This window comes from Coregonus clupeaformis, chromosome 23 (assembly GCF_020615455.1).
Source record: "Coregonus clupeaformis isolate EN_2021a chromosome 23, ASM2061545v1, whole genome shotgun sequence".
NCBI lineage: Eukaryota > Metazoa > Chordata > Actinopteri > Salmoniformes > Salmonidae > Coregonus > Coregonus clupeaformis.
Genome location: NC_059214.1, coordinates 30,710,749 through 30,723,112, shown reverse-complemented (window position 1 = coordinate 30,723,112; position 12,364 = coordinate 30,710,749). Strand labels below are relative to the sequence as shown.

The window sequence follows — 12,364 nt, the reverse complement described above, 5'->3', positions numbered from 1 at the left end:
AACATTTGACTTGACTCTCCTGTTGATGTAGCACTGACTCCTTAGCATTCGGAAGTTTGAGTAGGTCGAAGCTTGTGCGTAGCGCTCTCTTCATGAGTAGCAAAAGCAGGAAACGCTTTGGTGGTTGCATGTGGCGTGTTCCTGAAGGATCAACCCACTATCACAAATTATCCTGAAATAGACACAAATTACTTATGTGAAATTCGTGACAGACACACAAGAAAGGAAACATTTTCGATTCCACCACACAATTTTGTATACTGTCCATTTCAAACACAGATGAAGGCAGTAGGTTACTTAAGACAGAAACGATAGGAGGGAGGTTGGTCTCGTAGGGTGGGTGGGTGTATAACGGGAAGGTCTAGCAACCCAAATGTTGCGTGTTTGAATCACATGATGTACAAGTTCGCACCTACTTACTACTTTTTAACTACTTAGCTAGCATGTTAGCTAATCCTTCAAGCTTCAGTCCGTTGATCTACGTGCACGTGGGTGGAGTGGGAATTTTGGAGTAGCGGACACCTTTTGGTAATATTATATCCTCGCCGGTCCCACTCCCATTCACAAGGGGGTGATAGCAAAGTTTTTTATTCTTGTCTTTTCATTTTGTGAAAGCAAGGAAGAGTCACCTCCCCTTGCTAGTAGTAGCTAGCTGGCTTTAGCCTGGCTAAAAACATAGCAAGTTAGCTAGCTAGCCTTTTTAGCTTCCCACATGTGAAATAATCATATTCATAATTAAAAAAATATGGCCTGGCAAATATTCTTATACTTGCCGGTGTAACCTAAAACATTATCCCAGTTTGATATGCTGCTTGTGCATTTATTCCCAAAACGGTCTACCTAAAAATAGAACATCATCATGTTTTGGTCATGGAGAAAAAAGCACATGGCTAGCTAGTTGGCTACATCAGGTTCTACCATTTCACAATAGCCTGTAATCACTAGTTTCACTAAATAACTAAATAACTTTTTGGGTGGATTCTTGTTGTTTGGTTTACTGTTTGAACAGTTCAAGCTGAGATTACATTTGGTTATCAATGCAAAATAGGCTACTTTGATGAATAGCCTATAGATCAGATCAAGGAACCAAGCGACAACACTGCCCCCACAGCTGCGAAAGGAATGATGCAGCGTGTCTCAATTTTCAGGTAGTAAAAAAGTATGTTGAATGCCGGAGCGTATTAAAAGGAGCCAACCCTTTTGTGACAAAAATAACATTGCAACACTCCAAATCTTGCATCTGCGTAGAGCTTGTAATAAGCTTAACCCTACCCCTAACCTTAACCCCTAACCCTCATACCTAACCTTAACCCGTAACCTTTATCCCTAGCTAACGTAGCGACTTTTCGTTAATGTTAGCCACAACAAGAAAATCATGTACTGGACACAAATGCGTTATGAAGAGAAACGTGTGGTAGAAATAAAAAACAAATACTTTTTCGTGTGCCTGTCAAGAATTTCAAATAACAGATTTGTGTCTATTTCACGATAATCTGTGATAGTGTATTGGTAGGATAGCAGGAAGCTGTTCAAGCATTGGTGCAGTGTCCCTTGGCCCCATGACAAGGCATGTTTCATGATCTGTATGAACCTCTTTGCCAGCCCGTTGGTAGATGGATGATACGGACCTGATGTGCTGTACGTCCCTTCACCTGTAGGACTGTGGCCATTTCATGGGACACTAGCTGCGGTCCGTTGTCACTAACGAGTTGGAGTGGCGATCCGAACCGAATAAACACTTCTCCAAGCTTTTTGATGGTCTTAGACCTCATTATGGCAACCTCTGGCAACTTGCTATGAGCCTCCACGACCACGATTAAGATTTTGTCTTCGAATGGTCCTGTGAAGACGACATATATGTGTTGCCATGCCTCCTCCGGCCAATTCCACGGATGAAAAGGTGCAAGTTGAGGTACGTTGAGAACCTTTTGACAGGAGGAACATGTTTTTGCTTTCTCCTCAATGCTACCTTCAATCCAATCCAGGCCACCAGAAGTAGCTTTGTGCGATCTCCTTCATGCAAACTATTCTACAATGACCTGAGCGTAGCTGTTGCAACACTGGTTTTCTTAGCGAAGGCAAAATGATAACTCGGAATCCCAGTATGCGGTCCAAAGATGCTCGTCAGCAGACGATGATCTGTAAGATGGTTGAACTTCTTCCTATACAGATATTGGTGAAACTTACGCACCCCAAAAAGGATGCCTAGGGCTTCTCGTTCTGTGCATAATTACTTTCTGCTTTGTTCAATGTCTTCGATGCGAAAGCGATCGGCTTCTCTTCACCAGAAGACATGATATGAGACATGACTGATCCCACACCATATGGACTAGAGACTTACAAGCTAGTTGGATGGGCAATGACGGGTCAAAGTGTTCTTTCCATTTCCATGTTTTGTCCTGACAAAGCAACTGATGTAACGGCTTCAGCTTCATTGCTAAGCTCGGGATAAAGCGTCTGTAGTAATTCATTAACCCCAGGGAAGAACATAGTTGGGTAACATTATGAGGAGCTGGGGCCTCCAAGATCACCTTAATTTTGGAAGGAGCCTTGTGAAGGCCTGTATCATTGATGACACGTCCACTCAAGATCTAAAGGATACTGCTCAGCGGATAATACAGGGTTAACTGTGACTTTAAAGTCTCCATACTGTATATCGTGATTCCACCATCCTTCTTAAGGACTGGTACGATGGGTGTTGCCCATTCACTCACGCTGACCGGCTCCAGTACTTTGTTCTTGACTAGAGCATCCAAGTCAGCCTCGATAGCATAAGGTACGGGTAGTGCATTCAGAAACGTTGGTTTGCTTGCTATCCAGCTCTCTATTAAAGACTTCTCCATGTTTCTTTCAGATGGCGGATAGGCCAGTGTCTCCATGTGTCATTGTACACACTGATGGTCAGTCGAGTGTGATGTTCTCCAACCACCGAGTAGTGATGGATAGTCTCCTTTCATGACTTAGAGTTGCAGCTTTTCAGTTTGTCCGTTTAACTGAATTGTGACCTAAGTGATACCTCAGATTCACCTGTCTAAGTCTCTAACACGATATACAGTGAGGGAAAAAAGTATTTGATCCCCTGCTGATTTTGTACGTTTGCCCACTGACAAAGAAATGATCAGTCTATAATTTTAATGGTAGGTTTATTTGAACAGTGAGAGACAGAATAACAACAACAAAATCCAGAAAAACACATGTCAAAAATGTTATGAATTGATTTGCATTTTAATGAGGGAAATAAGTATTTGACCCCCTCTCAATCAGAAAGGTTTCTGGCTCCCAGGTGTCTTTTATACAGGTAACGAGCTGAGATTAGGAGCACACTCTTAAAGGGAGTGCTCCTAATCTCAGCTTGTTACCTCTATAAAAGACACCTGTCCACAGAAGCAATCAATCAATCAGATTCCAAACTCTCCACCATGGCCAAGACCAAAGAGCTTTCCAAGGATGTCAGGGACAATATTGTAGACCTACACAAGGCTGGAATGGGCTACAAGACCATCGCCAAGCAGCTTGGTGAGAAGGTGACAACAGTTGGTGCGATTATTCGCAAATGGAAGAAACACAAAATAACTGTCAATCTCCCTCAGCCTGGGGCTCCATGCAAGATCTCACCTCGTGGAGTTGCAATGATCATGAGAACGGTGAAGAATCAGCCCAGAACTACACGGGAGGATCTTGTCAATGATCTCAAGGCAGCTGGGACCATAGTCACCAAGAAAACAATTGGTAACACACTACGCCGTGAAGGACTGAAACCCTGCAGCACCCGCAAGGTCCCCCTGCTCAAGAGAGCACATCTACAGGCCCGTCTGAAGTTTGCCAATGAACATCTGAATGATTCAGAGGAGAACTGGGTGAAAGTGTTGTGGTCAGATGAGACCAAAATTTAGCTCTTTGGCATCAACTCAACTTGCCGTGTTTGGAGGAGGAGGAATGCTGCCTATGACCCCCAAGAACACCATCCCCACCGTCAAACATGGAGGTGGAAACATTATGCTTTGGGGGTGTTTTTATGCTAAGGGGACAGGACAACTTCACCGCATCAAAGGGACAATGGACGGGGCCATGTACCGTCAAATCTTGGGTGAGAACCTCCTTCCCTCAGCCAGGGCATTGAAAATGGGTCGTGGATGGGTATTCCAGCATGACAATGACCCAAAACATACGGCCAAGGCAACAAAGGAGTGTCTCAAGAAGAAGCACATTAAGGTCCTGGAGTGGCCTAGCAAGTCTCCAGACCTTAATCCCATAGAAAATCTGTGGAGGGAGCTGAAGGTTCGTTGCCAAACGTCAGCCTCGAAACCTTAATGACTTGGAGAAGATCTGCAAAGAGGAGTGGGACAAAATCCCTCCTGAGATGTGTGCAAACCTGGTGGCCAACTACAAGAAACGTCTGACCTCTGTGATTGCCAACAAGGGTTTTGCCACCAAGTACTAAGTCATGTTTTGCACAGGGGTCAAATACTTATTTCCCTAATTAAAATGCAAATCAATTTCTAACATTTTTTACATGTTTTTCTGGATTTTTTTGTTGATATTCTGTCTCTCACTGTTCAAATAAACCTACCATTAAAATTATAGACTGATCATGTCTTTGTCAGTGGGCAAACGTACAAAATCAGCAGGGGATCAAATACTTTTTTCCCTCACTGTACGCTGGCTGAAGTGGAAGGTGGTTCAGCGTCTTTTTGTAGACTGTGTCTGACACGAAATACAGCTGCCCCTGTGTCAATCTCTATATGCTCTGGCTGCCCCTCTAGCAAGAGAGAGACATAGTAGCCGTGTAGCCCCCCAGCAACAGTCCGTATTTTCAATGTGACTTCCTCGTCTGATGAGTCACTGACTTCAGTGTTCTCCTGCTCAACAGTGTGAACATGTCACTGTTTTTTACCACACGCTCGTCAAGCCATGTCTTTACACCAGCATGTAGACGCCTGATGTCTGCTTTGCCAGAGCGAAAGCATGTGCCTTGATTTTCCTGATGAACCCAACTGCTGCTGAGCCTCTTTAGCAGCTAGTTCCATGGACACACTGACTTCAATGGCCCTTACCAAGGTCAGATTACTTTTAGTCAATAGTCTCTTTTGTGTAGCTTCACTCCGTAGCCCACATAATAGTCAGTCTCTAATGGTGTTATTTAGAACATCATTACACTCACAGTGCTCTGATAGTTTATTTAATGCAGCATCAAACATTGTCACGGATTCTCCCTCATCCTGATTTATTCTGTGGAACCTTTCAGCAATATCCTTGCAAACAATAATGTGTCATTAGGATGTCACGAAATGGTCGCCGTGTCATGGGCCCCTGTAGGTGTTGTCTTATTCCCGGTTGGTCCCGGGGACGTCACCTGGTGGTCTCAAATGAACGGTTTCTCTCCCCCCCCCCACCTTCTAAATGAGAATGCGGACCCTAGTTTCATTACACATCACCCCTTGTTACTGTTGCCAAGCCCATCTTGGTGAACCACTGATCCATTCACAGCTCTTTTTGTCTTTTGGCAATGCTAGGGACACCCCCACACGTAGTGCTTTTAACATAGTGTTTTCAACTTACATACAGTTTTAAAAAAATTGGGGGGGGATCTTTTTTGTTGTTGTCATGGGGCAGAGAGAAACATTTGCTGTTTTAGAGCTCAGGGATTCTTGAAAGACGGGATAATCAACTTTTTTTCCCACAAATATTAGTCTTAATATTAATGCAATTTTAAATATTTTTTTGATAGCCATTTTTTATAAAATGCTTTTAACCGGATTGATGTTAACTCCGTCAGACACCATAAAAGTCATTTCATTTTTACAATTATTGTCCAACAAGTGTTTAAATGCCTTGATTGTTTCATTCTTTTTTTTGGTAAGATTTTATTTTATATTTTATAAACAATACAAATTATACACATACAAACGACAACATCATACAAACGTCAAATACATCACACCTGCCCAGACCCACTAGCACACACCCCCATCTATAGCTCCCGACTCACTCTCCGCCACATGGCCTCAAACTGCACCATTTTGTTCCTCTCCGTCTCACACACTACATTTTTAGATAATAAAGCATTTTACCTTTACATTGCGTTAACGACAGAGGATTGGTTGATTTCCAGTTTTTAAGTATACGTTTAAAAAAATGATTGACGAGAGATGTATCGTCCAAGCCATCGGGTATCTCACTGCACCCTCATATGCCATGTCTGGAAATATGCAGATGGATTCAAAGTACATTTACATTGTAATACTTCTGACAGGCAACTTTATAACTTTTGGAATTTAGAACATTCCCAGAAGGCATGGATTATTGAGTCATTGTTAGTTTTACACTTCAGACATGACTCTGCTGTTGTGCTGTAGAATTTGTGAATTTTGTCTCTTAATAAATTCTATACATGAATTTATACTGGATTAACAGTACATGTTTGTTACCTGTAATCTCGTTAGTTATGTTTCAACATTCCCTCCATCTTGTGCCAATATCAGTTCATTTTAAGTTTTATTGATTGTTTATTTCTAACATTAGATTATTCAAATATGTAATACAAATCTCCAAACTTATTTTAGTTTTGTCATTGAAATGTGATACAAAACGAGGCAACGGTGTGCTTAAGGACCATGCTGACACCTCAGAGCGGTCGGTTAGTGTCACGATCGATTAATGACGAGAAGGACCAAGGCGCAGCGTGATATGTATTCATATTTATTTCTGTACTGAACACACGACAAAACAACAAACGAAACGTGAAGTCCGAGGTAGACAAAATAACATACCTCACACGGAACAAGATACCACAACTGACTGGTGCCAAAAGGCTGCCTAAGTATGGTCCCCAATCAGAGACAACGAGCTACAGCTGCCTCTGATTGGGAACCACCCTGGCCAACATAGATCTAAACGATCTAGAAACTAAACATAGAACTAAACACAACACAAAATATACACACCCTGACTCAACAAATAACCGTCCTCTGAGTCAGGGCGTGACAGTACCCCCCCCCCCCAAAGGTGCGGACTCCGACCGCGCCACATAAACCTAATAGGGTAGGGGCCGGGTGGGCATTCCGCCTCGGAGGCGGATCCGGCTCCTGGTGTAACCACCACTTATTCTCCACCTCCCCGTTGCGCCCCTGTTCTGGTCTGGACCTTGGCGCGCTGCTTCCTCTCTCCTTCCTCCCACGAAGTACCACACCCTGTCTGGCCCCTGGTGTGGGAGACCCCGAACCTGGAGAGGGGCTGACGTCTGGGTCTGGACTGGAACCGCTGACCGGAACTGGACCTGACGACGGTGGATCGGACTGCTCTGGCTCCGGAGTGGAGCCGCTGACCGGAGCTGGACTGGACCCCGGTGGAGCGGATTGCTCTGGCTCCGGAGTGGAGCAGCTGACCGGTGCCGGACCAGGCACCGGTGGAACAGGCACGGGCCGTGCCGGACTGGACACACGCACCACTGGCTTGGTGCGGGGAGCAGGAACGGGCCGGACTGGGCTGACGACGCGCACCCCTGGCTTGGTGCGGGGAGCATGAACGAGCCGGACTGGGCTGACGACGCGCACCACTGGCCTGGTGTGGGGAGCAGGAACGGGCCGGACTGGGCTGACGACGCGCACCACTGGCCTGGTGTGGGGAGCAGGAACGGGCCGGACTGGGCTGACGATGCGCACCACTGGCTTGGTGCGGGGATCAGGAACGGGCCGGACTGGGCTGACGACGCGCACCACTGGCCTGGTGCGGGGAGCAGGAACGGGCCGGACTGGGCTGACGACGCGCACCACTGGCCTGGTGCGGGGAGCAGGAACGGGCCGGACTGGGCTGACGACGCGCACCACTGGCCTGGTGCGGGGAGCAGGAACGGGCCCGACTGGGCTGACGACGCGCACCACTGGCCTGGTGCGGGGAGCAGGAACGGGCCCGACTGGGCTGACGACGCGCACCACTGGCCTGGTGCGGGGAGCAGGAACGGGCCCGACTGGGCTGACGACGCGCACCACTGGCTTGGTGCGGGGAGCAGGAACGGGCCGGACTGGGCTGGGAGCACCCACCACTGGCTTAGTGCGGGAATCAGGAACGGGCCGGACCGGACTGGCGACACGCACCACTTGATTGGTGCGAGGAGCGGGACTGGGTTCCTTCATTAACCCCCGCTCCTTCTGCTGCCTAACCAGCTCCTCTCGCCGTGCCTCTACACCTTCCTTCTGCTCCCTCTGCACCAATGACCCCCTTAATCTGGCGGCCTCCTCTGCTAACCGGCTGAACCGCTCTATTGCGGCCTCCTGCTGCCTCGTCGTCCACGGCGTGAGCCCCCCCCTAAAAATGTTTTGGGCTTGTCTCTCCCCCGTGCTCATGGCCTCCAACCCTCTTGCCAGACTCTCGCTCATCTCCTCCCAAGTCCATCCTCTCTCCTCATCACGCTGCTTGATCCAGGATTGGTGGGATCTTCTGTCACGATCGTTTAATGACGAGAAGGACCAAGGCGCAGCGTGATATGTATTCATATTTATTTCCGTACTGAACACACGACAAAACAACAAACGAAACGTGAAGTCCGAGGTAGACAAAATAACATACCTCACATGGAACAAGATCCCACAACTGACTGGTGCCAAAAGGCTGCCTAAGTATGGTCCCCAATCAGAGACAACGAGCTACAGCTGCCTCTGATTGGGAACCACCCTGGCCAACATAGATCTAAACGATCTAGAAACTAAACATAGAACTAAACACAACACAAAATATACACACCCTGACTCAACAAATAACCGTCCCCTGAGTCAGGGCGTGACAGTTAGGCTATTTGGAGTCTTTATCTGACCAAAAAATTAATATATATATATATATATATATATATATATATATATATATATATATATATATAAATAAAATAAAAAGTTATGTCCCCCCCACTTCTAAAACCAAAGTTGCGCCCCTGATTTAGGCATGTTTTTCTAGATTTAGAACATAAAACAACATGTATAAAGCGTACATTATCCCTCAGGTCTAGCACAGCAAATACTTCAATTGTTTAAGCATATGTTGCAGAACAGTGATGAAAATATTTTTTACGAATATTGCCAAAAAAATCTAAAATATATTTCAGCACTCTGACAGAGTTCGTGTTAGATGGAGATGAAGTGGTAAACACAGTAGCAATTTTGTTTTTTCTCAGTTGCTTTATGACTATAAAACCTAATTAAATGTAACATATTTGAACCAAAATTCATATTCTATCTCACTTTGCTGTGTGTGCCCGTGCTCGTGTGGGCATGTGTGTAGATGATGTGGCACAGCCCACCATAACCTGTGTGGTCAACAACACAACCCCAGAGAACATGGACAGAACCCTGCTGTGCTCAGCTGACCTCCAGCCCCTGACCCAGTTCATCTGGAGGAGTCCTGGGAAGTCAGAGAGTCCTGGACCTGAGCTGTTCATAAGTGGGGGGAGAACCAGGGGCCTCATGTATCAATCTTGCGTACGCACGAAAACACGGCGTACGCCAGCTTTCACGTTCACGGTCAGATGTACTAACAGTGAAATTAACGTAAGAATGTGCGTTCTTCCACGTAAACTTCAGGCCTGGCGTACGTACATTTTTGTGATGTTTGTCCGTTGGCGACTCATAGAGGCAATAAAGTGAAGTGGCAAACATTACACTACGAACTGTTCTATCGCACCTGCCAGATATTGCTTATAATTTGTAATTGATAAATGATTTGCCATATTATTGTCACACGAGTCTTATTAGAATATTCTATTAATTATGCAATTAAGTAAGAACATATATAAAGGATGTGAAAATTGATACAACCCGTCTAGCAATGGCAGCTTTGGCTTTATTAGAAGACATTTTCAATGGACAAATCCGGAGAGAACGAGTTTTTAGGGACCACGGTGATTTTCTGGCCCACGACGATGACTGGCTCATCAGCCGTTTCAGATTTCCAAGGGCTATACTCTTGGAGCTCTGCGCTGAGTTGGGTCCGAATTTGGAAAGAGAGACAGTGAGGAGCCACGCATTACCCGTTCCTTTACAGGTGCTTACTACACTTGGTTTCCTAGCAACCGGTTCTTTCCAAAGAGAACTGGCACACCGCTCAGGAATAAGCCAGTCGTGTTTGAGCCGTGCAATGCCACCTGTATGGGATGGCATCATCCGCTTGTCTACCAGGTATATAACGTTCCCATACGATGCAGGTGACCAGCCAAACATCAAAGCGCAATTTGCAGCGATAGCCGGTTTTCCTAATGTAATCGGAGCGATCGACTGCACACATATTGCTATAAAGGCGCCATCTGAAGACGAATTTGCATATGTGAATCGGAAACATTTCCATTCAATAAATGTGCAGATTATATGTGATGCACAAATGCGCCTAACAAATATTGTGGCAAGGTGGCCTGGGTCAACCCATGATTCATATATCCTTACAAACAGCATGGTTGGGATGAGACTCCAAGCTGGCAGGGTGCGCGATGGGTGGCTACTTGGTAAGTTATGCATTTAAATGTATGGTTCTATCTAAAAGTAAAATGTTTGTGTCTGTAATTATTATTACTGCCCATCAGGAGACAGTGGTTATCCACTAAAGACGTGGCTGTTAACCCCCCTCACCAACCCACAAACTGACCGAGAGCGCAGATACAATGATGCCCATTCCCGCACTCGGTCAGTTGTGGAGCGGGCGATTGGGCAGCTGAAATGTCGGTGGCGCTGTTATACCGCCCTGACAAGGTTTGCCGCATCATACTGGCCTGTGGAGTGCTGCACAATGTCGCGCACAGGCATGGCATACCCCTTGGTGAGGTGGGGGCACCGCCAGATGACCCTGACCCAGGACCAGTATATGTGCAGCACAATCAACAAGCCATTCAGGCCCGTCAACGTGTAATTGCGACAATATAAATGGTACTCAGACACAAAGTTCATTTTTTTACCAATTCTTTTAATGAATGGCTTATTTCTGTGAGTGCGTCAGTGACATTTTTAAGGTGACTGTTCATTTCTTCAATGGCCCTAACAATTTGTTGTTGTGACTCCAGAACAGCATGCGTCAAGACACGGCCAGATGGACGGGCTTCAGCACTGGGGGAACATTAGAGACACGGGAGACGCTGGACTGAATGGGCTCTGGCTGCTCAGGTGGTGCGGACTCTGAGTGCGTGCCAGTGGACGTTCCTGCGGTTCCTAAGTCCAATTAAACACAGGCACATCTTAACAGTAATTTGAGTCTGTTCCTTATTAATGGGTACACGCATTTGCAATAAAAGCAGTGGATACGTGAAATCTCTGGTGTACCTTTTGCTATATTGCATGCATTTTAAAATTAAACGGTGGCTGGCTATGTATATCAAAGTTAAGGAAATAAATCTGAGTCACCTTGCTGGCAGTCCTGTAGTATATCCGAGTCTCCTACATCAGCGGATACGATTCCAGAGATTAACGTGTCTCCTACAATAGAGGCAACTCTCTGATCAAAGGGTGCAAGTTCATCGGTCCCTGTACCACCGCCTGTTCTGCCCACACTTTGTCGGTGCGCAGCAGTTCTCCGCTTAACTTCCACCTTTATGTCTGACCATTTCTTCTTCAGTTCATTTACGGTGCGACTCTCAGATCCCACCGCGTTGACGGCATCAGACAAACTCGCCCACTCTTTTTTCTTTCTTTTGTTATTAATTCCAGAGGACAGATTTCCAAATAAAATATTTTTTCTTGTTTCTACCAATGATAGTAGCACCTCTAATTCGTTTTCAGTGAAATTTCGTTTCTTGCTTGCTTTAGCCATGTTCTTGCAGGTTTCTTTTGCCAAATTGGACTAATTACCATATTTAAATTGATTTAATTGAGGGAGGAGACAGGGTGTGGTGTGGTGCTCGTGCATGTGCGCTCAATTTCGCGTTGATTGGGATGTACAAAGAGAATGTATGTGGAATGCTGCGTACGCAGAGATTCATACATCAGATTTTTTTGGTGCGTACGCACATTTATGGCTTTGTCCGTACGCAATGTTTTAGTATGAATTCAACGCAAGTCTTTGTACATGAGGCCCCAGGAGTCTGAGAACCAGGAGTCTGTCTACACATGTGTGGTGAAAAACCCTGTGAGTGAGAAAACTGCAGAGTTTACCCTGAAAGACTGCTACACTGGTAAGACAACACTGCTATAGTGATGTTACTGTACACTCTACACTCTACACTCACTTTCATCCCAACTCATGTGTTATTAAGTGTGGAAATGCTGCTGATCCAAGTTGTTTTAATGGTGTTTCTGTGCAGAGGAAGGCTCATCCAGTGTCCTGGCTGTGATCCTGTCCATCCTCATCCTCAACCTTCTCATCTTAGTTGCCGTTCTGGTATTATTGTGGTGCTGGA

General features: G+C 45.7%; 1 protein-coding gene and 1 long non-coding RNA gene across 2 annotated transcripts; one reads left to right on the top strand and one right to left on the bottom strand.

Annotated features, from left to right (window-relative positions):
* Positions 1 to 10,147: 10,147 nt before the first annotated feature.
* Positions 10,148 to 10,635, top strand: LOC123481692. Its single transcript, XR_006657233.1, has 2 exons — positions 10,148 to 10,483; positions 10,562 to 10,635. It is a non-coding gene; the product is annotated as an uncharacterized LOC123481692 (long non-coding RNA).
* Positions 10,636 to 10,899: 264 nt separating this feature from the next.
* Positions 10,900 to 12,040, bottom strand: LOC123481691 (nuclear apoptosis-inducing factor 1-like). The gene is made up of 2 exons (XM_045206423.1): positions 11,373 to 12,040; positions 10,900 to 11,180 (listed from the first exon to the last, which is right to left on the bottom strand). Exons 1-2 carry the CDS (start codon positions 11,776 to 11,778, stop codon positions 11,047 to 11,049), a joined length of 540 nt encoding a protein of 179 aa, XP_045062358.1. The 5' UTR covers positions 11,779 to 12,040; the 3' UTR covers positions 10,900 to 11,046.
* Positions 12,041 to 12,364: the final 324 nt, after the last annotated feature.